At 47.0% G+C, this 26,310-nt stretch overlaps 1 protein-coding gene across 4 annotated transcripts in view; it reads left to right on the top strand.

Moving 5' to 3' along the window:
- The first annotated feature begins 1,780 nt into the window (after nucleotides 1–1,780).
- OTOF (otoferlin) overlaps nucleotides 1,781–26,310 on the top strand; it is a 90,514-nt gene continuing 65,984 nt past the window's right edge. For 3 of the 4 annotated variants that reach the window (XM_039887615.1, XM_039887614.1, XM_039887616.1), the window contains exons 1-2: nucleotides 1,897–1,975; nucleotides 17,518–17,576. In XM_039887615.1, coding sequence (XP_039743549.1) covers nucleotides 1,897–1,975; nucleotides 17,518–17,576 — 138 coding nt within the window. Of the gene's footprint in view, nucleotides 1,976–17,517; nucleotides 17,577–26,310 lie in introns of all 4 variants that reach the window. The other variant, XM_039887613.1, reaches the window with a different exon arrangement.

The following is a 26,310-nucleotide window of genomic DNA, read 5'->3' on the forward strand; positions in this document are numbered from 1 at the left end:
CTAGAAGAGTCCTGGTACCCCCCAAAAAACAGCCTGCAGTTTACCCTTGTCCTTCACAGTCTCATTTCTCTGTCAGATGAGAAGTATTATTCTTCACAGTTTGACTCTACATGGCAGCTGGTGAAGACTACAGACACTAATGAGCTCACAGGCTGCAGTTGCAACCAGAATTCTCAAAAGGCTTTCTCTGACAGATAATGATGGAATCGAGAGGAGCCACGGGCTTCCATGAGGCTCAAGAAGCAGCAAAATCGTGGCCTGGGGAGGAAAAGGAACTGAAGGGGAACGAACGTGTGGTTGCAACAAACGAGGTGGAAAGAATCCTCCCCTGTCCTTCAAAATGCAGTCATAGCTGTATATTTCTAAACCCTCTGTGCTGAGAATGGGCTACAATAATAAAAACATTTGTAAAAGCTGTAAAAGAACAACCCTCAGTTCAGGCGTGCCATACTCTGGGAAGGCGTTTCTAATGACCTCCCATCTCCCGGATAAGGCTGAGTGCCCACTCTGTCCCCCCATTCATGGCTTCTGACCCATCACACTGCGTCTACTCGTCTGAGTTTTAGTCTCCCCCACCTCTGGCTGCTTGAGGTCCAAGAAAGCAGGGTGGGATAGGGGCATTTTGTGCAGAGCGAAAAATAAGAGCTAGGCTGCAGCTGGCTCTGCAAAGCCTCCAACTCAGAGAATCACAAGCCCCAGGGTCCCTTGCCCTGTGAGCCCTCCTGGGAAGTGTTGTTGGAAGAAAGAAGGGGGCAGCTCTCCTTTGCTCCTTGGAGATTCTGCCACCAACATCCTATAGCAGCTGCTCCAGCCTGTCTCGCCATCCCCAGCCTTTTTCATCCCCAGGTCCTAGCATGGCTAGGTCAGCGCCTTGGACCTCAAGCATTGTCCTTAGTAGAACATAAGCTTCTGAAGCATTCACAGTCACGCATCTCCAGTCATGCTCGGCCTGGCTTCTGAGCTCCCCTCCTACAGCACCTCCACCCTCCCAGATCCAGTGATCCCGAGGCAGCAGGGCAGAACCCAGCTTCTTGGGGGTATAATCTCTGTGAGAGCAGATAGGGAAATACATTCCCTTTTTCTCTTAGGGCTCTCGTTTCTGAGGGACTGGCCACCAGGCACAACCTGGATGTTATCTGGTAGACACTGATTTTCCAGCTGGGGGGCCCTGGGTTAGGATTTCTACATGGCATAGAGTGACCCATCCAGAGCAGCCAAGCCTGACCCATTCAAGTCTTGTGTGCACCAGTAGCCCTGGTGGCCAACTTGACTATGGTGGGGGGAGGGGGGTTGGCATGCATCACCCAGAAACACCAGTGTAACAGTTCAGTATCCTGTGCACACAGGTCATTGAAGTTCCTTCTTTCCCATGGGAGGGGTTGCTCCCAGCCACAGGTCCACCCCTTTCCACACTCATGCCCACTCCTACCTGCCCACTCCTGTGGCAGAAGAGCTCCCCTAACAGGGTGAGGGAGAGCCCTGCTGAGAGGTGGGCAGGCAGCTGTGTTCCAGGAACTAGAAGACACCTGAAGCTGGGCAGGGCTTTATCTGGGAGCAGGCGGCTGCTGAATAATGGATTCCGACTCTATGTCTGCACTCCCAGGCTGCACGCTGGGTACCAACCACACACACACACACACACACACACACACACACACACACGGATGCTGGCTGGGCTGATAACTCGGAGGGGTGGGAGCTGGCAGGGCTGTGAGTCTCTGTGAGTCGCTGGAAGAAGCAGCTCTACTCGGTTGCCTTGGTCTCTGTGGGCAGCATCGGAGGGGGCTCAGAAGAAGGAGGCAGCAGCAGAGAGGAGGGAGGCGTGTGAGCCACATTGCTGGGCTCGCTCATTCCCAGCTGCTCCTGCCTGGCAGTGCCCAGGCTCTCCACATCAGCATGGCCCTGCTCGTCCACCTCAAGACGGTCTCGGAGCTGCGGGGCAGGGGTGACCGGATCGCCAAAGTGACTTTCCGAGGTAGGGAAGCCCCTGTCTTAGGGGGACCCCAGCTCTGGGATTAGGGCAGGGCAAGGAAAATGGATGGGAAAAGTTCTAGCTGGGCTGGAGCAAAGAGGCTTTTCATGGACAGCCATCTGCCCCTGGCCTGACTGGCCATTGTGATTTTTTGAAAATCAGGGACCCCCATGTTGCATGTCCACATCACCGTCTCTTCCTGCATTTGCCAATGTGCCAGTGCCCAGGTGCAGTGCAGAGCCCTGCGCCTGCAAGGGGTTCTGGGGAGGCAGAAGTGAGGACCCACCCCTGGGCTCAGGGGGACCCAGGGCTAAGGGGCCCAGCCCTTTGGAACCTCCCTGGGCCCTCACCCTCTTTCCCTCTCCCTCCCAAAGGCTGGTTTCCTTGGGCACGGGGCAGGGATGGGATCTGCAGCCTGGAAGTCTCAGGGCGGCTCTTAGAAACCAGGCAGCCAGTAGCTCTCTAGGCCCCATCATGATGGAGATACTGTGGGCTCCCCGTAGATCTATCTGTGGGCAGGGATCCTGAACCCACTAGTCTCCCTTCTGTCAGGTCTCTGCCTGCCCTCCTTCCCACTTATGCATCCAGTGACCATTTACTATGATCTATGTTCCAAGGCTGGGCGCTGAGCATGACCCATGCTCTGCCCTCAAGGAGCCCATATCCGCTGGGGTAGGAGGACCAATAGGCAGACAATTACTACAGGTGTGTGATACGACAAGCGCGGGGACAAGTGCAGCATGCAAACTACACAAGCAGCATCCTGACCCAGGCTAGTGGTCAGGGAAGGCTTCCAGGAAGAGGTGATACCTCAGCTGAAACCCAAGGGACCAGCAAGAGGGAGCAAGAGGGTGAAGACAGAACAGGCAGAAGGGGCAGGATGCCCAAGTCTGGTAAAGGAGCTGAAATGCGGGAACACGGAAGTTCCGTGAGGCAGGAGCCCAGACTGGGAGCAGAAACTGAGGTGGTAGAGACAGGCAGAGCCAAGGAGGCACGTCTGCCTTTACCCACAGGAGGTGGGCTGCCCCCGAAGGCCAGACCAGGTTTACCTCTGCTTTTTACTCACCTCTGCCTCTTCCTCACCACAGCCCAGCCCTCTGGGCAAGGGGCATCTCAGGCAACCTTTGACCAAAGGCCAGGGTACCCTCTAGACATGGCCTTTTCACCCCACAGACGGGTCTGAGGGTGGGGTGGGGATGGGAGAGTTGGGGAGGAGCTGGGAGAACAAAGTAAGTATCGGGGCCCTGGCCAGACACACGCCCGCCTCTGCGTCAGGAAGGAGAGGTGAGGCCATGGTGTAGCCTTCCCTGGGACTTCTAGCAGCAACTCTGGGCACCACGTCACTCCCTCAGCTGCCAGCTCTGAGCAGGAGGCCCTGGGTGGTCTACACTATGGCCTGTTGTGCATAGGGACAACAGCAGTCGGGGGTTGCTGTGTCCCTGCTGGCAGTGGGGACAGGAGGGGGAGGTAGGCTGCCTGTTGCTTTCCACACCAGCCCAATGACTGCTTTCTCTGAAGCACCCTGGATCCTCCGCATGCCACCTGTCGGCTCAGCTGGCTTTAGAAAAAGCAAGTGTGTCCTTTCATCTGTGAAATGTGCCCTTGTGTTGGACAGACAGCATAGTATTTGGTTGTTTAGCAACAGGTCGCTATGTTTCTGCATCTGTGACAGGACAGTCCCGGACTGCACAAACCAGCCCATTTGCAGGCAGAAAAACCAAGGTCAGTCATAAAGAGATCTGCATGGCATCAGTGGAGGGGCTGAGGCACGATGGCTCCAGCTCACAGGACCTCGCCCTGGCGGCTCAGTCCCCGCAAGCCCCTTTATCTCCTCCTGGTCAGCTGGGGCGAATGCCCCGCCTACCTAACGCCCACCGTTTCCTTTGAGCAGTGGGGCTTGCCCTCCAACCTCAAACGACCACATGAGGATTAGTTTCTTTGCAACCTGTGTCCTCTGGATTGAATAGAGAAACCCACTTCCAAGCTCTGTGTCTGCACAGGTGGCCACAGGCAGATCCCAGGGAAGGGCTCTGGGCAGATGGCAAGCAAGTTTCCAGAAAAACTCCTTTATAACAACCAGAGAAGCCTCAGCCATTCACCTGCTGCAGCCAGCACCTGACAACAATAGTCATTCAAAAGACCAACCCTAACAATAATTCAGAAGGAACCAACCCTTCTAGAAGTTTCCAAGTCCTCTGGCACACACAAATATGCTTGAAAATGATGAACAGTCAGAGGTTCCCCTAATCTCATGAGTGAAACTCATTCCAGATAGGGAGAGGGAGCCCTGAGCGCGTTGGGCCTGTGGGCAGTGGCCCAGGTAGACCAGACGAGCTGGTTGAAATGCAGCTCCACTCTGTGCTGTGCCAGCCAGGACACTTAGAAAGGAGCCCTACGGGGCTGTGATAGAAAAAGCTCTAGGTATGGGACCAGAAGCCCTGGGTCCTACTTGGGTCCTGCAACCTACTTGGCCTCTCTGAGCCTCAGTTTCCTCATCTGTAATGTGGACGTGATGATAACTTCCACCTCACCAGTTTGCTCCAGTGAAACAGTAGGTGGGAAAGAGTCTGAGGAAAGAACCCTGAAATAACTGATGTGTTTGTGGGGCGGCCGTACCAGTTCTCCTTGGGGCAGGCCGCCCGAGACCTCTGTCCCTCCTCTTTTCCTGCCACCCCAGGTCAGTCGGCTACACCATTCTCAGGCTGCTCAGCACATACTACCCAGCTCCGTGCCTAGCTCTTTACTCTTACTGCCCCAAAGAGCCACTCCTAACCTGGTCCTGCACTCATTCATTCATTCATTCATTCATTCATTCATTTGCTGAATGTGCTAATGTCTGTAGAAGGCCTGAGACCCTGGGAATGAAGAAAACACAGCCCCTGCCCTGCAGGATCAGATAGGAGACACCAGAAGGCCTGGTCCCCAGTCCCTCTCACACACGCAGGTCACAGAACCTCAGGGCCTCGGCTTCCCATGAACAGATGAGACAATGGTCCCTGTTTAATGCAGAGACCTGCAGTCAGAATCAGGAGTGGGCTGTCTGAGAAGGAGCCATCTTAACCACAGATTGCTATTCAAAGGGAGGTGGTATTAGCTTAGGATTTGTCCTTTTCAACTCCTAAAACACTTCTCAGCATCAATCAGAGCCACAGACTGCAGGGCGGGAAGGGTCTCTAGTTCCTCTAGTCCAATCTGAGGGGTGCCCGGGCTGTCAGGGAACCGAGCGACAGACCCTCTGGGCCAGCTCTGTGATCTCTCCTTACTCTCTGTCCCTGAGCTTTCTCGCCAAAATACTGGGTTCAGGGATTTGATGTGTGAGATGGGTGATGTCTGGAGGCTGGATCCGATCTCCACTTAATTCTCCTGAGCTGGGAATTGGCACAACGATCCCCTTTATCAAGGTTTCCCCCTCGGCCTGGCTGACTTTCCCTCCTTACTCTTCTTCCCACCCCGCCCCACTGTGTTCTCACGACATCATCGAACTTCCTGCCATTCCCCAAAGACCGCCAAGCCCTGTAGAGCTCCAGGCCTTGAGACATCCCCCATCCCCACCCCCAGAACTCCTTATTAATTCTGTTCATCCTTCAAGGCCGAGCTTATATGTCATCTCCTCGTGAAGCCTTCCCCGTCCCTTGCAGTACTGTGTACATGCTCCTCCCACAGCTCAGCTAGGGCGCTTTGTGCTTTAGAAACTGCCCCGGTTCTGCATGCTGGCCGCACTAACATGCAAGCGTCCTCAAGACAGGTTCGATCTCAGCTATCCTAACGAGCCCCCTGCTGAGCACGGGCCCTGGTCATCCAAATGAATACCAAACGGTTTCTGTCTTGGAGACAGTCACTCATTAGTGGGTTTAAATTCTGCTGTGGCACTGCCACCCTTTGGCTCAGTTTCCCAACTGTGAACCCCACCCACCCTATTTCTATGCAAGGGGCATCAGGGACCGGAAGAGGCCTCGAAAGCTAAGAATCAAAACTCTGGCCCTTACTCCTTCCATATACCTCCCAGCCCAGGGGATCTTCCAGGACCACAGAGGGAGGCTGACCTCATCCTCTAGCAAAGGCCAGAAGCAAGAGATGCTGCCTGTGGCCCCACACTGTCACTGAATGGACACTTTCCGAGCATCGCTAAGTACAATGCAGGGTACCGGGTGGAGTTTAAAATGCAAACCAGGGACTCAGAACCTGATAGGGAAGAAAAAACATGTGTGGACCTAATGGAGAAACATTTTCGGAACTGGGAGGGCCAAGGTGTGCTTAGGGGTAGGACACACGTGTTCGGTGGATGACCGCTTACTTCGGCTACAGAGATCAGCAAAGGCTTCAGTAAAGGGGCAGAGGAAGAGGAAGAGGAGGGGAGGAAGATGAACTTAAGCTGGAGATGCAGAAGAAGGGATGAGGCCATTCTGCGTGAGGGGCTGACAGGGCCACAGGCCAGGGGAAGGCGATCCCAGTTAAGCACAATGACAGGGAAGCTACTGGGTTTGGCTGGAGCAGAGGCTTCGGGAAGTGGGGAGGGAGGGAGATGAGCTAGGAAAGGAGCATGGGGTGGGGTGGAGATGACTGTGTGCTGGGAAGGGGCTAGGCCCCCAGCCTGGGCACTGGGACAAGATTCCCCCTACTGCTGGCTGTGAGGACCACCTCAGACTTGAAATTAGATTTATTTTCCCCATTAGAATGGAGGAGCGCTCCCTCTTGATGATAATATAACTTCTATCTGAAGATGTCTCTGCCATCCCTGGTGAAGGAGGCAGAATATCTCAGTGCTCCCAGCCCCGAGATGCTCCTGGGATGCCCGGGCCTGTGTGTGCACTTGGCCCAGCCCAGCACCTCCTCTCTGTGAGGATGGAGGGTGGGTGTTGGCCCCACTAAAGGCGGCAGGTAGAGGGGACCTTTAGGGTAGTCTCTGCAGCGCACAGCTGGCTGTGGACACAGCTCCGTGCTTTCGCTGTCCCCCAAGGGCTGTGCCCCTGCCTCCTTCTCTTTGCAGCGAACACAGGCCCCTCACCACCCAGGGGATCTTCTCCGCCTGAAGCCCCAGGTGATAAATGTCCCCCTCCCACTCGGTTCGGTTCGAGCTGGTGAGACCTGGGGGAGCAGGCAGAGCCGCTGAAAATTCCCCAGGCTTCTCCTGCTTTGATGAGATGAATGTGTTTTCGTGATATGGAAATGACCAGAAAACCGTCTTCTGTGCAGCTGGAAATGTGCTCAAGAACAGACTTGCAAATCATTTCCCTGAATTGCAAAGCCCTGGTTATCTTATCCACCTTTCCTGAGAACATAAAAGCTGCATCCCTCCCACCTATTCTATCCTTGGGTTTCATCTTAAAAAAAAAAAATTACCTTTTTATAACGGAAAACCTCAGCTATAGACAAGAGTAAGGAGAATAGTATAATGGCCCCCAAGTTCTCCCGTGTAGTCTTAACAACCGTCACCTCCTGGCCAATCTTATTTCGTTAATACCCCATCCTACTCCCACACCCCTAATTATCTGGAAGCAAATTTCAAACACCATACTATTTCATCTATAAATATTCAGTACATAGCTATAAAAGATAAAGCCTCAAACCCCCCTCCACATATTTTATAAGTCCTAAAAAATTAGTAATTCCTTAATACTATCAGATATTCAGTCTGTGATCAAAATTCTAATTGTCTCGACCATGTCAAAAAATGTTTTCCCACGCATTAAAAGCTACATTTTAATGCGTTTGATAAGTCAAATATTAAATCATTTATTCACCCATCCTTCCATTCATCCAGGCAACAATATTCATTGAGGGCTAGCTATGTGCCAGGTGCTATTCTAGGCACTAGGATGACAGCAATAAATGAGACAGACATGGTCCCTGTCCTCAAGGGAAAGATAGTCATTGCATGAGTCACTGGGAATGTGATGAGTTTTCTGGAAGGGGAAGTACAGATGCAAGACAGCAGGAGGCAAGGGAAGCCCATGGACCAGGAGGTTCGGAAGCTGCCTGAGGAGGTGATCAGGGCTCTTTCGGAAGCTATGACGGAAGAGCGCATGTGGAGGGAGGTGGGAGCAGGCCACCAGCCCCGGTGCCCTTCAAAGTCAGCCACCCTGGAGCCAGCAGATGAAGCTGGAAAAGTTCACGACGCCCAGGGACATTTTACTGAGCAGAGGATGGGCTGACATTGAAACTGGCCCTTGAGAGAGGATAGCATTTTGGCAGGGACAAAACCCCCAAGAGACCCCATTCCAGGCAGAGGGGCTAATAGTTCAAGTGCGGAGGCGTACAGAAAGGTCAAGGGTTTGGGGAGTGTCTGCTGGGGTTGGGGTGGGAGTGGGACAGAAGGGAGGCTGGGGCCCAAACGCAGACGGTCTTCAGTGTCACACTGTGGAGTTTGAGCTTTGCTTTGTGGGTGGACGGGAGTCTCCGAAGCTCCCAGCCAGAGAATGGGATGGGAAGATCTGGTTTTGGAAACAACACTCTGGAGGTCAGGACTGGAGACCAGGAGACCAGGCGGAAGCCGGGGCCGTGTTGCAGGCAGAGCGCTGGGCTTAGGGGTGGGGGTGGGGTGGGGAGGGGCTGTGGAGAGAGAAGGGGTGACATGGGTTCTGAGAGGGATAGCAGCTCCGAGGTTGGGAGTAAGAGGGCAGGATGAGGGTGCCTCTGGATTTCGTATTTGGGTACCTGGGTGGACAGCGAAGCCACCGGTAGATCTGGGGAGCATGCAAGGAAGAGCAGGTTTAAGTGGAGCACAGGGAGGATGGTCTTGCCTGTGGGTCATTCCAGTGAAAACCCTAGGATCAGAAATCTGGCTCTGCACGGTGAGTGCCCAGGAAAATGGTCGGAGCCCAATAATTGAGAGTCTCGGTGGTAAGCGAAGGTCTAGGAGAAGATGAAATATGCCCGAGTTCAAGTTCTACAAGACCGCTTTGAGGTCAAAAGAGAAAGGTGATATACACGAAAGGATCTACAAACTGTAAAGTGCTGTGTCAATGTAAGGATTACGCTAATTATCCCCGGACTCCTCATGCTTCGGCATTTTAGAGAGACAGGAATAGTGTAGATTGTGACCCCGGGGACCCTACGTATCCGGGGATTTGCAGGGACTGGGAGCAGCGGGGGTGGGGGGGGCCTTCGCGTATCCTCCTCTGGACTCCTGCCAGTTGCTAAGACCCCGAATTCTGCCAGACATGGCGATGATGAGTGAAAACACCTAGAGCCCTCATCATCCAGGGAGGACTCTTCTGGGGCAGACACCTTGGCTGGCTTCTCAGGGTCAGGGCAATGCCTGGCCCAGAGCAGACCTGAAATAGAAGTGCCAGGAAGGAGCACGGCCTGCAGGTGTGGCAGGAGCAGCTGCGCTGTCAGTAACGGGGCTTCTCTGCAGCCCCCCATCCAGGCAGCATCAGGCAGCGATCTGCTTCTCACACTGACAGTTCCAGAAAGGTTTTTTGAGGCAGAATATATCACGTGATCATTTTTACCTTCGGCCCTTTGTCTGCTTCCTGCCTGGACTGATCCGCCCCCACACAGTCTTTGTTTCTATTCTATTTTATTTTTTCAAAGCAGAAGGGCTCATTAACTTAGTCAGGGGTCAGTTTTCACTCACCAGCTTTTTTTTTTAAGCCAAAGTTTAAGATAAAATCAAGACTGCAGTTTTAACAATGTTTTTACCCCATTTAGGATTCAAAAAGAGTCCTTCTCTCATCATGCCTCATTATATCCCCAGTGCCTGGCACAGAGCAGTTACCCTGCCCAGCTTGTGGATTACTGGGACCACAGGCTCCTCCATCAGTCACAGTAATGGGAGAACAAACCTAAGACCCTGGAGTTGCTGAGTGTGTAGCTAGTACTGCCTTAGGCTCAAAAGGAAATACTACTCTCTCTCTCTCAGTCTCTCTCTCCCTTAGTGCCTGGGTCTGAAAAATGGGATCCAGAGCTCTCAGTTCATTACAGAGTTTGAATGAGCATCTGGAAGTAAGTACAGGTTTGAGCTGAGCCAGAGAGGTGAGGTTTGTAATCCCTACCCTGTCCCTGCCTCTCAGATGAACCCCTGACCCAAGCCTGAGTCTCTGCTGTGTGTACCTGCATATGACAGGGTGTGGGAGGGGAAATAAATAAGTGGAGGTAGAATGGAATTTGAATAAGATTATTAGGAAATAAAGAGTTAGAGGTAGATGGGGCCTCCATCTAGCTGAGAAATGGGGAAAGGGTTGCAAATGCTGGTGATTTTCAGAGGACACACTGTTTAAGGAACTTCAGAAATAGCTGCTTTCCTAGACAACTCTTTTTTAATTAAATTTCTCCATTCTACTATGTCATCAACTGTCATTATAAAACTGAGTATGTGTTCCTCATGTCAGGGGAGACTGTTATGACAAGAGACAATTATGAACAACTAGGCAAGAAAATCATTAGGGATAGAGAAGATCTGACAAAACCATCAACCACCTTGACCTAATTGGCATTTCTAGAACACTAGACCCCAAAGCTGAAAAACACGTATTCTCAAATGCACATGGAACACTCCTCAAGATAGACCATATGCTGAAGTAATTAAACAAATCTCAATACATTTTAAGAGACTAACATCTTACAAACTATGTTCTCTGACCACACTGAAACTCAACTAGAAATTAATAAAAATAAGCAATTTTAAAAAGCTCCAAATATTTGGAAATTAAACAATACCCTTCTAAATAACCTGCGGTCAAAGAAGAAAACAAAGGGAAATTATAAAATATTTCTCACTGAATGATAATGAAAATAAAACATAACGTTTATAGTTTTAAACACAGCAGAAAAGAAAAAAGTCTGAAATTAATTATCTAGATTTCTGCCTTAAGAAGCTACTAAAAGAAGAGCAAATGAAACCCAAGTCTTGAAAACATTATGCTAAGTGAAATAAGCCAGACACGAAAGGCCATATATTGTATGATTCCATATGAAATGCCCAGAACAGACAAATCCATGGAGACACAAAGATGAATGAGTTGCCAGGGCCTAGAAGGAAAGAACAAGGAATGTCTGCTAACATCTATGGGGGGTTCCTTTCGGGGTGATAAAAATATTCTGGAATTAGCTAGTGGTGAATTAAGGGTGAATTTTATGGTTTGTGAATTATATTTTAATAAATAAAAATAACAACGACCTAAAAACTTACACCCAAGGAGAATAAAACAAAAGAAATAGAAAACAGAGAAAACTAATAAAGCCAAAAATGGGTTCTTTGAAAAAAATTAATAAAATAGGTAAACTGTAACAGACTGCTAAGGAAAAAAAAAAAAGCAAGAAACTACAAACTATCAATATCAGGAATGAAAGAAGGGATATCATTACATTAAAAGGAAAATAAGAGAATATTATGAATAGCTTTATCTCAATAAATTTCTACAACTAAGATGAAATGGACAAATCTTTAAAAGACCACTTACCAAAACTGACAGAAGAAGAAATGGAAAATCTGAAGAGCCCAATATTTATTAAAGAAATCAAATGTGGAATAACAGTGTTGATCATGATGACGATGGATGGTGATGATAACCTGCTTTCCCATAAAGAAGACTTCAAATCTAAATAATCTCACTGGTGAATTCTAAAAAACATCTAAGGAAGAAAGAATAGTAATCTCGCACAAACTTTCAGGAAAAAAAAGAACATTTCATAATTTATTTTATCTTCCTAAACCCTGATAAAGACCTTATACGAAAAAAAATTAGAGCCCGATATCCCTCATGAACAAGCATATAAACATCCTGAACAAAATATTAGTCAATCAAGTACAGTATGTGAAAGGGATAACACACCATAACAAGTGAGTTTTATCTCGGAATGCAAGGTTAGTTTAAAATTGAAAAATCAAGGTATTTTACCATATTAATATGAGAAAAACCACCAATAGATACAGAAAAAGCATTTGACGAAATCCAATACCCACTCATGATAAGAACTCACAGCAAACTAAGAATAAAGGAGAACTTTCTCAATCTGATAAAGAACAACTACAAACAACATCCAACTAGTATCATACTTAATCCTGAAATATCGAACGTTAAGATCATGAGCAAGATCATGAGCGAAGTTCCCACTCTCATCCCTTCTGCTCAACACTGTACTGGAGTTCTAGCCAGTGCGATAAGGCAAGGGGGAAAAAATTCATACAGATTGAAAAAAAAAAATTAAAACTTACCTTTTTCTACACACACCAAAAAAAACCCTAATTGGTTATGTAGAAAGTTCTAGGAAATTGACACAAAAGCTCCCACAATTATTGCGTGAATTTAACAAGGTTTTAGGATATAAGCTTAATATACAAAAAACACCTATTTCTATAGAAATAAAACCCATTGGAAAAAAGCGATTACTTTTACAATAGCATAAAACCATAAAAGATTTAGAAATAAATTTGACTAAAGACATGAAAGGCTGCCCTAAAAGAAAAGGCTGCCCTAAAAGAAAAAAATGCTGAGAAAAATCGAAGAAACCCAAATATATAGAAAATATATTATGTTGATTTATTGGAAGTCTCATAATTGCTAAAATGCCAGTTCTCCACAAATCGGTCTATGGACTGAACACAATCCCAATAAAAGACACAACAGACTGTTTTGTAGAAATTAAAAATTGTTTTAAAATTTATATGGAGGACATGCAAAGGATCTAGAATAGTCAAAGCAACTTTGAAAACGAAGAAAGTTAGAAGAGTCACACTATTTGATTGGATTGGAAATGACGCCTTGATTGCGTAGTGATGACAGAGATACATACATTTATCAAAACTCATTGAGAGGCGCCCTTAATCTTGGTGTATATAAATTTTACCTAGTTTAAAAAAGAAAAGAGCTAATCACTTCTAAAATACTTAAAACTTCTTATATAAGATGGGGAAGAAAATTGTTTCTTTTTATATACTACTAAAAATGTGCTGCAAAATGTGATTCATTAATACAGGAGACCATTTTTATGTTTGAGACGTAACTATCTATAGGACTCGTTAGTAGAATAACAGCCATTTCTTACTGGGTGATGAACGATGCACCAGATATATAAACGCTAGCATTTCCTCCATTTTATGGGTGAGGAAATTAAGGCAAAATTAAGGCAAAAAGAAGTTAACTTCTTCGAAGGCTCATGGCCAGCAAGTAGTAGAGCTGGGGTTTGAACTCAGGTGGTCTGGCCCATGGATCTTACCGCTACCTGATGGTCCTTCCCTTGTGCTTGTAGGGGACTTGATGTTTCACTCAAACTTTCATAGAAATAGTCTCTTGCTGATCCTCACTGTGGTTCCAGGATGCAGGCTGATCCAGGATAGTTGCCCCTATTTACAGATGACTCTGAAACCCTGAGGGATCGAATAGCCAGCTCCAGGCCTCCCAGCCCTGAGCTGCAGCACCAGGCTCCAAACCTGTCTAGGCCTGGCTCTTTTTCTGCACACAGGGATACCTGGCTCTGGTGGGAGTAGCTGGCTTTCCAGAACGAACAGGCTGATCTGAACTAGGTAGAATGAAAACGCAGCAGGGCCACCACCCCTGAGCTGCTGTGGAAGAACGGAAGACAAGCAGATTTGGGGATGTCACGGCATTGCATCTAGGAATGGGGTGCTGGCCTGAGCCACCCTTCATACAGTCTATCCCAGGCAGTGTAGGTGGGGAAGTTTCGATGATTTTAAATAACAAAAGGGAATAATAGCGACAGGTCTGAATCACAAGCAGAGTGTTTCACTCTATTTCTAGCTCACGCCAGGAAAAGAGTAATGGGACTGATATCGGCCACAGGGCTAGGTTCTGGGCGAAACCCTGATGTCCCTGAGCTTGTCTTCAGAACCTTCTCCTTCCCCTTTAGATGTCCCCCACCCCATGCTCCGTCAGGACACCAGGACCACCCCCAAGGTCTTCCTTCTGCGGGCTACTCCCCGAGGGGAGACCGTTTTCATTTTTCCTTTCACCCTCAGAACTCCCCTGTCCTGTGTCCCGCTCCACTGCCCTGATGACCTTTCTCCCTCCCTCCTCCCCAATCTCTCCACAAAGCTAGACCCTCCAATCTTCCAGTGTAAATGCCGATGCCTCTTCAAAGGTTTCCTTGATCTGCTAAGTCGAGGACCTTTCTCCTTTTCCTGAGTTCTCACTTTATTTACACTTTCTGCTCGCCAAGGACCAAATTTTGCCTCATAAATGTCTAACCTATCCGCCTTCTTCAGGCTGCATCCCGATTTGAATGGTCTTTGTACAGCCCCCACCCCCTCCAGAGCCCAACAGGCCGTGCTGAGCGGACGACCCTCTTGCAGGTGGGAATGAATGGGTGCTCACCGGCTAATAGCCCTGTCCTTACATGCCTGCCTTTGCTCAAGGTCCAGCTCTAGCGAGGTAAACTGCATGAAAGACAGAGCCATTTGATGGAGACGAGATGTTTTGTACCCTTAAGTCACGTCCCATGAAAGGCTAGCATTCCATCCTGTATAGGAAACAAGAGCTGTGTTCACCTTCATTTCAGAGGGTGGCTGGAGTCCAGATATTTTAAAATGGCAAATGACATACAAGTTAATTCTATTAAGCTTTGGACTCCTGAGCCCCTCCACTTGGGCATATCCGATGTCATGGCATTTATCACAGTTGCACGCCCGGAGTCGGCTACCCAAAGTCATTTATTGACTCGAAGAGGAGTTTATTTCAAACCGAACGGCTCATGAGCACCTACGAGGAAGGATGCTGTTCAATTTCCCCATCTAATCTCCTCACTCTAACCACAAAAGCCTCTCCATCGCAGAGAAGGGCTATTTTCTTTCTCTCAAGACTTGTTCTCATTCTTCTCTGTGGCAAGAAAGGTGATTGGATATTGGGATTTTAAATGGTTTTGTCTGAAAGTCATTTAAAAGGGAGCTGAAATTTCAACAGGACTGGTGTCAAGTGGAGACGAACTTGAAAAGAGAGATGGGGTTAGCGATCCCCGCTGATAACTTGGAGGGGACAGCAGAGGTCCCCCGCATCGGTCCTAATGAATAGAAAAGGATCACTGGCATGATCCCTGCCATTATTTGTACAAACCCTCCTAAACAGCATCTTTTCAGAAATGCTTAAGGATATGCTGTTTTCTTATTAAATTTCCCTTTCCACTGTTTCTGTACCATTTGATTTGTTTCAGCAACCCCTCTCCCTTTTTTTTTCAAATATCTAGAGGTGAAATTAAACTCATCCGGTTTGACAATATTCATCACATTTAAATCCCCAGGGCCTAAGACAATGAGTTTTTACCGCAACTAATTTCACTGCATTTCATGTCCTCTGTAACAAGGCTGTAGGAAATAAGCCGGCTGGGCGGCTTTCAGCCTCTGTGGCCTCATGCGTATGGGAACCCTGACACCATCTATGACAGTCCCCTGCCCCTATCCACTGATTTGCTTAATTTTCCCTCCAGGAGACCCTTGAGCACAGCCATCTTCGAGGCTCATTATGATCTTTTAGGATGAAAAGGCCTTTGATTATTCAGAGTGCAGGTCCCTGGGGAAGCCCCAATGCGCAGACATTCTCACCTGATTCTCAATTTATATTGTGTGTTGCCTGTGGGAAAAATGAAAAGAAGCTCAGGCACCAACTCTCGCATTTCCCTCTACTCTCCTACTGTCTTGCGCTTTATTGCTGAGGTTTTTCTTTTTGGTGTTTTGTTTTGTTTTGTCCCCAGCTAGTGCTAAAGAATCTTCTTTCCCCATCTGTCTACTTACATCTATTTTCTGTGTATATAGCTTTTGCTTTATAGTTTTTTCCTTCATTATCTCAGATGCAGTCACTCCCCACATGCCTACCACACACACACACACACACACACACACACACACACCCTTCTTCAGACCATCCACCTGCCTCTGACATCCACCCACTGTCCTCCTTGTCAAAGGGTAGCTAGCCTGTACTGAGCTAGGACTCGTTATTGAGTCATAGAAACCAGGCAGACCCTAGAAGTCTCTGTACCAACCCTCCTACGAGACAGGTGGGGCAACTGAGGCCAGAGGAGAGAAGCTGATTCCTCCATCCCCAACCCCATCACAGCAGAGGGTCAGAGGGGGCTCACCTCCCCTGGCCTGGTGCAGGTCATGCCTGGTCCCCTGGGTTTTCTGTGGGGAAGAGAGCACTGCATGTCTTGCAAGTCCTCTCCTGGGTCCCCAGCCTTCTCATCAGTGACAACCCAAACTAACCCTCAGAACGGGACCGAGTTCGACCTGGAGATAGCCCTTCGACGAAATGGTCTGCTGGTTTAGGTTGGCAGGGATTCTTTTTTTTTTTTAATTACAAAAGTAAAGCATGATCACTGAAAAAAAACCAAACTCAAATATATACAGTGAAAAGTCAAAATATGTTGCTTTCGATAACTTCTCACTCCCCTGCCCTTCATCATAGAAATTACGAGCCCTGCTCACGTGCTCTTTCTCTTTCCTCCCCCACCCCGTCCCCCCAAAACAACATGTATCCTCTTCTCTCTGTACCACTTCTCTGCCTCGTGTAAAATTGTGTTGTGGGGTACGTACTGTGTGGCGTCGAGCTGGCCACCTGTTCCGGTTCCCTGCTCTCTCCCACCAGATCGTCAACTGCCTGAGAGCAGGGATCCTGCATACCTTCTCTGTCCCTCTATGCAGGGACGAACATGGCCTGTTACGTCGTGAACGCCACCGATTATTTCTCAAAGTGACCTGAACTGGCCTGCGTCTCCCGCACATTGCCCACCCTCTCCCCAAACCTGCCCTTACCCTCTCCTGATTATGGTTCTTCACGTAACCATACTGGGCCCGTTCTGACTGGGTGGGCTAGAAGAGAGAGCAGCTCTACTCCCGCCCTGACAGGTGATGTGTGGATGTAGGATAATGGTAGGGTCTGGGGAAATGTGTGTCCCTATCACCCTCCCTATTAGCTGTGCCAGTGGGGAAGGAGGGACATTGTATGGGAGAAACCACTGAGGCTTTCCCGTCTGTTAGGATTCACAGAAAAACCAATGAGAGAGTGGAGGAAGCTGAAGGTCCTTGGCTCTCGGGGGAAGAAGGTCTGGGTGTGCCTGGTTGTCCTGGGGCTCGTCTTGGGCAGGAGCTCCTGGGCAGGAGCTCCTGGGCTTGGCCACGGACACGCTCATGGAAGGGAGCTGTCACTTAGTGGTGTGCCCACTGCCTTCAGGTCCAGGTTTCTGCTCAGGGCAGCCGCAGGCCAGGGAAAGCCAGCAGAGCTGAGGGGACCACAAAAGGCAGCCGAGAAAGCCACTGGGAAGGCAGCATGGCAGACAAAAGAGGCCGAGGCGCCGCTCCCACGTCTCTCTCTCGCCACCCTGGTGCCCTCTCGTACTTCAGTATCCCCATTTGTAAAATGGAGCTAATGGCCTTCGATCTGCCTGCCTCACGGGGCTGCTGAGTGGGTCGGATAAGACACTGTGGGAACTTGCCTCGTCCTAGAGAGTGCTGCACAAGGCACGGGGTCCCGTGGTGACGGCAAGTGCCGTGTGAACCCAAATGCTATAAATGACAACTATCAGATCAAGAGGTGTGACCCCAAGCTCATGGTCCAGGGAGACCTGACTCTAAAATTTCCTCTTTCTCCACCCAGGGCAATCCTTCTACTCCCGGGTCCTGGAGAACTGTGAAGACGTGGCTGACTTTGATGAGGTAGGTAGGATGCCCTTCCAGACAGCTCAAGCCCTGAGCCCAGAGGGGAACAAGCTCTTCCCTGCCTTCTGAGGGCACACTGGCCCCAAATCCTGGGAAGCTGGCTTGCTCAGGGCTCCTCATCTCTGGTTTGCTTCCTGGGAGGGAGCCTTCCTCTACCCATCCCCCCAGACTCCTGTTAGGGGCCTCTGCATAGGAGAGCAACTGACCCGGTGGCAGTCCAGGCCCCACCAGTGGCCTGCTGCTCAGGGCCTTTTGTTGTCACCGGAGAAAGGGCCCCAGCTGAGGGCCCAGCAGGCCTTGGGGAGGGGTTCTCTCCCTGTGTTTCCCTGGGCAGGAGGAGGGCCCAGTCTAAGCCCACCTGGCTTCCGGCAAAGCCAGTCTCACAGGGACCTCACCTCTTTCTCTCCAAAAGCTAGTGAGGTACCTCCTACTATGTCTCCCCAGAAGGCTCCCCACTACCCCCCACTCACTTTTAAATCTCAGGCTCAGAGGGCTGAGTTTCGTCTCAGTGTATGACACATTATCTCATGAATCCCTAAAAGGCCCACTCTTGTTTTTATGTATGTTTGTATTTATGTATGTGTGTATTGTCTTTTATTCCCATAGTCTTTCCCTCCTACAACCATTCTAATGTGTTTAACGTGTATCGTTTGGTCCTGTGTGTTCTTGTAAAATTTTTATTGTCTTGTGAGCATATAATTTATGTTTATATCATTTTGTTATACTGACCATGATTTGTAAGTTCCATCCCTCTTGCTATGCTAACCTGTTGCTTCTACCTGCTACATGATGCTCCGCGGAACAATCCAACACATATTGGGGTGACCAACTATCCTGGTTTGCCTAAGACTGAGGGGCCTCCTGAGACACAGACTTCCAAGGCTCAAAGTGGAAAAGTCCTGGTCAAACCGGGATGGGATGGTCACCGTACACATTGGACCTACTCACACCCCCAGTGAGGAACCCCCAGCTTACCCCCCGCTCCCCACCACCAGAAACGCGGTGACTCTTCTTATGCCTGCCCCCTTCGGATCTGCGTGATAGATACACTTAATCTGACCAGGCACTGCCATGCCATGGTCTACACTCCCACCGCCAGTGCATGCGGATTCCTGTTTCCCACATCCTGGTGTTACTCAGCTTTCTGATGTTCACCAGTCTAACTGGTACCTCATATTGGTTTTAATGATACCTTTAAAGTTTCCTGCTTGTAAATTGCCTGTTCATATTCTCTATCCCTTTTTTTTCCTATCAGTATAGCTATCTTTTTCTTACTGATTTACAAGAGCTCTTTGTACGGTTTAGATAATAACCCCTTGTTGGTTTAGATATTGAAAATATCCTTTCACAATTGCCATCTAGCTATTAACTCTGTCCCTGGTGCCTCTCATTGACTGGAAATCCTTAATCCTGGTGTGTTTTCAAGTTTTGCTGAAGAAGTCTTTACACTCCTCTAGGTTAAATATATTTCCTACATCTTCTGATTTTATGATTGTATATTTTATGATTGTATATTTTACCTTGTATGTGGTTTTAGGTGGGGGTCCAGTTTTATTTTTTTTTTCCATACGAAGAGTCATTTTTCCTAACATTAGCTTGCTAAGCAATCATCTTGCCTCCATTTATTTTATGTTAAGGTCTATGTCTGAGCCTTCTATTCTATCCCTATTTGTCTATTCTTGAACTTTATCACACTGCATTAATTAATATGGCTTTTTTGTATGTCTCAATATCTTTACTCTTCTTTAAAGTCGACCTATTTGTGGAACTTTATCATTCCAGATAAATTTTAAAGTAAGTTGATCAAATTCTTCTAAAAATCAGCTGGAATTTTGATTAAATTTCACTGAACTTAAAAATTAACCTAGGAAGATGTCAATTTTTTATAATATTAAATCGTCTATTCAAATTACCTACCATCCTTTATTAAGATTTTAAACTTTTCTACATAGAAGTCTTACGCATTTTAAATTATTTTCTAGATGCTTTATAGTTTGGTTGTAATCATGAATGGTACCTTTAATGGCATTTTTTAGTTTATTACTGCTGGCATAGAGAAATGCTTTCCTTCTTTTATAAGTTTCTCTTTTATCTGGCAATTTGTGAACTTTCTTATTCATTTTAATAGATTGTCTATTGACTCTGTTTTTCTTGTGTATATGATAATATTATCTACAAAAAGAAGTGTTTTGTCTCTTCCTTTCCATTCTGACCTTTTTACTTCTTTATCTTTCCATAGAGTAATGGCCATGATCTCTAGTTCTATATTAAACAGTAATGGTGATGGTAGATACCCTTTCTGTGTTCTTCATATTAAAGGAAATAAAGGAATTTAGGTTTTCAAATTTATTAGCACATTTTTCATATAATATTTTTAAAATGTTTTAAAATCTTTTTGTGCCTATAGTTATTTCCCCCTTTTTATTCCATATTTCATTTTTATATCATCTCTCTGTTTTTCTTCGTCAGTCTTGCTAAAGATCTGTTTATCTTATTAACCTTTATGAAGAACCAGCTTTGGATTCATTCATCTTTCCTGTTGTTATTTTCATTTCATTGATTTTTGCCCTTTCCTTAATTATTTCTCTTCTATTTTCTTTTGCTCTGTGACTCTTTTCCCAACTTTTTGAATAGTAAACCTGTTATTTTTAACTTTTCTCGTCTCTTAATAAATGTATTTTAAGCTATAATTTTTGCTCTGTGTGTAATTTTTCCTGTATCCTATAAAATTTTATATGTAGTGTTTTCATTATTATTCAGTTTTAAATATTTCTAACATTCCTTTATGATTTTCTCTTAAACCCAAGAGTTATATAATGTTATTTATTTTCCAAATATATATGACATTATAGCTCCTTATTTTATTCATTTCTATTTTTATTGCATTACAATCAATCAAAGAACATAGTAATAAGATATTGATCCTATGGAATTTATTGAGACTTCTATTATGGCCTAATTCACAGTCACAAATGTTTCCTCTGTTTAAAAGGAATATGTTCAGTGTAGGTTTCTATATATAGTACAAAATATACTCAAGCTTATATTATTTTCTATAAGCTTACTAGTTATATTATTCAATCTTCTGCTTCTTTTTCTCTGCTTGATCTATCAGTTTCAAAAAATGGCTGTAATAAAATCTACTACTACAATTTTGAAACTATATTATTAGTTGCCTATATGCTCATGATGACTATACCTTCTTGTCTATTTTCCTTTTACCAGTAATTAATATCCTTTTTTGTCTCTTATGATGTTTATTTCATTAGTTTCTATTTTGTCAGATATTAAGATTGCTATCTCAGCTTATTTTGATTCATTTGCCTGATATATCTTTTTCAACCTTTTATTTTCTTGGTATTTTTTTCCATCTTTTTATTTTTAATATTTCTGTGTTTTTAAATTTAAGTGTATCTTCTTAGGGCATGCATTATTAGGTTTTATTTCCTTACCTTATATGTGAGTCTTTGTGTTTTAATTAAGTAATTTCACCATTTACATGTATTATCATTGCTACCACCATCTTAATTATATTTATAAGGCTTGTTTCCTCCCCCACCTTAACTTATACTTTCCACTTTCCATTTATTGTACTTTTGGTTTGCTTGCTTTTTTCTCATTTCTAGCTCTCCATTGGATGGATTAGGTTTTCTTCTGTTAGTTGAAAAGTGATACATTCTATTTTTGTTTTCAAGATAGTTACCCTTAGCATGTTTATGTATCTCTATTAATAGCTTAAACAAAACAATAATTATAATTTCCCTTAACATGACAAGTACTTTAATATTCTCTCATACCTTTTTGATTTCCCTACCTCAGCCCACACCCTCAGGCTGATATTATCTAGATTAGAATTTTAATTCAAGGTTCTTATGGATGTGTGTTCTTTTTTTTTTTATTTGTTCTAGCTTTCTTTTTTTCTTTTTTCTTTTTCTTTTTAAGATAACAATAGTCTTTACCAAGATATTTGACCGCCTTTACTTCTTATATCTCTCAAAGCATCTCTTGGAATTGTTTTTCTTCCCATTTGAGTACTTCCTCCAAAAGCGTTTTTAATTTGTGCTTTTGTGTAACAAGCTTTGTAAATCTAAGAGTATTTTTCTTATTTCGTCTCATTTGAATAAGAGTTGCACTAAATATAAAACTCCTTCGCAACTTCAAAAACATCATTCATGTTGCTTTTGAGAAGCTTGATGGCCGTCTGGTTCTCATAACTCTTTCTTTCCCTCTGGGGGGAAAAAAGTGTATTTCTTTTATCTTTGATATTCTTAAATTAGTAGAATGCATATAATTGTGGGTCTCCTTATCTCTCCTGGTTTGCACTATTTTGTGAGCCCTTTCAAATCAAAAGCCTTTCATCTTTCATTTGTTATAGAAAATTCTTTATTTTTTAAAAATATTCCTTCCCTTCGATTTTTATATTGGTCTCTCCTCTGCAATTCCAATTATCAGATGTCAGTACTTCTACTTCTAGCTGCCATTTCTTAGCTCATTTATTTGCTTATTTATTTATTTATTTATTTATTTATTTATTTATTTATTTGCTGTCTATAAATCTTTTCCTAATGTCTTCTGAGGGACTTCCTCAAATTGATCTTCCTAACTTACTAATTTGTTTTTTTTTTATTGCTAATATATTTCTTTATGGTCCATTTGTTCTCATGATCCTGCCCCAGTTGGGACATACTGTTTAGTGTGTTGTCTTTCTTTTATAGGAAGGCCCTCTCCAAGTGTCTCTTTACATTACCCTGTTCAAGTCCCCCTGTTATGAGCTATTCTGTCTGGTAACAAGTATCGGGGAAGCATGGAAGGCTGGCTGCGTCAGTCCCTAGGAGTCATACAGTGGGCATGAGTACCCGGGAGGGCCTTATTCACCAGAGAAACAGAGTCAGGGTCTCATCTCTGAGCCTTTAAGGAGAAACATGGTTGACAGAAGGCAGTCCTGAATTTATAAGAAACTAGCTTGGGGGGTTCACTGAGAGCAAGTATGAGCAGGTGGTCTATCAACACCTATTTCCATCGATCCTCACCCCACCAGGGCTGTCGTCACCGTTTTCCTTAGTTAAAGAACAGGCAACAATTGCCCCAAGTAAGACCAGGCAGAGGAAAGAGCAGAACATACAAGGACTTCCTCCGATCAGCTCTCCACTGCAGCTTCCACTCACCCCGGCCCAACTGGGCGGCCTCCATCTTCCACACTCATGTGTCAGCCCAAACAGCCTTTGGTCTCCCCGGGTTTCTCATGTCTGTGTGTCTATTTGTTTGTTACTTCCTGGAATCCATATTTCCCTCTTGCTTCTGTAGCTTCTCCAGGGTTGACTTTGGAATGAGAATCAATAGTCTAAAGTTACCATCTTGGCACAAAGAAGAAGCTCTGCTGTGACCCACCCCCCCGCACCCGCCAGAATAGCTTACTTCTTCTTCCCTAGATTTTGCCTCTTATATCTGGCTCTGTTTGGGCTGAGAAGGGCTCCATGGCAGACTGTTTCCTTAGAGGCTGGCATTTAGCTGAGCAGCCATCAGCCTGGGAGGCCACCCAGAACTTCTGTCTCCTCCTCACCCCGGGCCCATCCCAATTGGTGCAGTTGTGGTCCATAGGCCCAGAGCTGCAGACACAAAGGAGCAAGGCTTTGACCTTCTCACCTGGGCCAGGGAGCAACCAGTGGTCATCACATCCCCTAGGCTGCGCCCTCTCCAAGGAGACTTCTTTTCTGGACGTGTCTCTTTCCTGGCTGTGTGAATTTCTAACTCAGTTTCTGAGCCTTACTTTCCACTTTCGTCAAATGGAGCTGGTGATGGGTATAAAGTCTCATTGTAAAATGATGAACAAAATGAGAGATTATCGTGACAGTGAACTATTGCTAGATACCAAGCCAGCTATCTTGGCTTCAGTCTTACCTCAATACAGAATCTGCCCATTCCCTTCCTCTGCTAATTTCCTCAGTCAGGGCCCTGAGAGGCAGGGGCTGGTTGGATGAAGATGCAGACAGCCTGGCCCAGTCTCTCACAGTCCTGCCTCCCTGGGCTTCTGCCCTAAGTTGGCCAGGCAAAACATCTGACTCCCTCCTCCTCACCGAGACTCCTAGGGGACATGGCCAGGCCTCCAGCAACCTGATGCCCATTCCAAAAGCACCTCCACTCCTTTCCATTAACTGCACCCTGGGACACCTGAGCCATAGGTATACATGACATTCAAAGTTAATCACCGTGTCCTTCCTCTTCCCAACACCACCCAGCCCAGGGCAGGTGGAATCAGTTCCCGCCGCCCCCAAGCACGGGACCACATTCTGAGCACCTGATGTGTGCCAGGCCTTGGGCTAGAGATATCCCAGAGGGAGAAACAGGCCCAACAGCTCAGGAGGATCTGAGCAGGCGCTTGGGTATTGGGGAGCCCCAGGTCAGTGAGGAGAGATGAAGGAGGCGAGAAGCCAGGGAGTTATAAGCAAAAGCCCACAGCCACGTCAGACGGCAGCCCTGAGAGAGGGAGAAGGGGTTCTCACCTGGGGAAAATTCGACTCGCCCATGAGCGGACAGGAAGTTTCTGGTTGTCACAATGGAGAACTCACTGGCACTTAGTGGAACCCGGGCAAGGCTGCTAAATGACTTGTGGTGCTCAGGCCCTCCCACACTAGAGGGATCTGTGGGCCCTAACCCCCCACTGCACCCCGGCAGCCCCACTGGAAGATCATGACAGCAGATGCTAGCAGCAACACTGTGCTGCTTCCAGAGCAAGTCCCCTTCCATCCGATCTCCACAGTAGCCTACAGGGGATGAAACCTGGGCTTGGAACACGTATCCTTCCCAAGGTGACAGAGCTGTAAGTAGCAAAGCCAGGTTTCTAAGTCCACGCTTAGATTGGATTCTAACAGCCCTCCGGGTGCAGCAGTAGAAAGCTGCTCCTGGGCCTGACTCTCGCCGCCCCTGAAGGACCTTGCTGGGGTCTCTCCACGCCCCCTGCCTGGGTCTTGCCAAAGAAAGCCTGGAATTACACCGATGCTTACACCTGTCTCCACAGAATCTGGGAGCAGACAAGTCCCAAACTTCCCTCGCTGGCCCTTGAAGAAACCTGCCTGTCAATTGGTCCAGAGCAAGCTTGAAAAAGTAACCTCAGCTGCCCTTGCAAAACCTTCAAAGGCCTCTTGTCTTCCCAGAAAGTCTCTTTTCTCAGCCTTACTGTATCCAGGGCCTTTGGAAACCAGCTCAGTGAGGTACAAAACACACTAGCCTGGGGGTCATGAGAACTGGGCTAGAGTCTTCTGTGACCTTGGGCTGGCCACTCAGTCTCTCTGGGTCTCAGATTCCCTTTCTATAAAATGGGGATATACTCCTTGCTCTGCCTGCCTTGCAGGACTGTTTCACAGCTGGGAAAAAATGAAATAAAAGACAAGAAAACAAATGTCTCTCCCTCTTCTGCTCAGACAAGGATGAGAGGGGCTGCTGCAGGCTGGGCTGAGGAACCTGAGTCGGGAGGAGGAGGCAATGGAAGAAAGACAATGCTCTGGACAGTAGGTGGAAACAGAGCCTGGACGAGGTGTCCCCTTTCCCAGAGGCTGGAACCTGAGATCCTGCATTTAACCCACAGATCCAGAGAAGAGTGAGAGAGGGGGTGAGAGAGAGAGAGAGAGAAAGAGAGAGGCAGGCTTGGTGCCAGGCCAGAAGCCAGCAAAGACCACTGCCCTGGGGGAAGTGAAATGGCCACACCAGACCCACCTCAAGCCAACTTGGTTTGGCTCTCGGCCAGGCCCCAAGTGGCCCAGACCCCACAGGAGAGGCCAGAATAATAATACTACCTATGGGACTAGGAAGAAGACCCGCTGCTATTCGCTGAGCACTTAGCGTGTGGTAGGATGGGCTGAGAGTTTTACACAGCACTATAACTTACGGCAACTCACTGGGCTGGTATCGTCTCAGGTGGAAAGTAGGCATATGCCAGAATTTGAACCCAAGCCCATCTGACTCCACAGCCTATGGCCACTTGGCAAAGAGGACAAGGCTTAGTCTTGCACTCAGGGGGCTCAGTCTAGTGGGGAGATGGACCCAGAACGAAGATGGACAATGGGCCTTTTGAGCCCAAAGAAGGAAGTCACCAACCTAGTGATTGGGGGGGTCAAGGAGACCTGATCTCATCAGCTCACTTTGCTATTACCTGGGCTGTGAGCTCTGTGGGGCCAGGAATGTACCTGTCTGGCTCATCATTGGCTTGGCACCCAGCACGGGGTTCAGGAATATTGCCAAGTGAAAGAATGAACAAAAGAATGAACCCAATTTGAGTCTTGGGTCTTTCCATTGTACCCTAAAGCTTTGCGACACACCCTAAGATGTCTCCCCCTACCCCACGCCCCAAAAATCTAGAGGACTGTCCCTTTAAGGATATTGGGTTGCTGATTTAGATTGGTTCCAGACCCGGTCTGCAAAGGCCAGGATAATCCAGGTCATTCTCCACCCTGCATCAGGGAAACCTCCAGGAGTCCTAGATCGCTGGGATTGATAGGACGAAGGACTCTTCCACCCTGGCCAGCACCAGCCAGGTTACAGCCAAGCCTAGAGCTGCCGAACTGGGTCACAGCTCCACACTCCCAGGGGCCCCGAGACCCCTTAGACAAAGGAGAGGGGAAAACAGGAAACAGCCAAGGAAAATTCAAACCAAACCGAAGCCCATGCCTCTGCTTCTAAGGAGGCCAAATGCGAGTGGCAAAGAGCACCCTTGGGTTCAGAGTCCCATCTTTAAGTC

The sequence above is a fragment of the Pteropus medius genome, unplaced genomic scaffold, assembly GCF_902729225.1.
Source record: "Pteropus medius unplaced genomic scaffold, Ma_sr-lr_union100, whole genome shotgun sequence".
NCBI lineage: Eukaryota > Metazoa > Chordata > Mammalia > Chiroptera > Pteropodidae > Pteropus > Pteropus medius.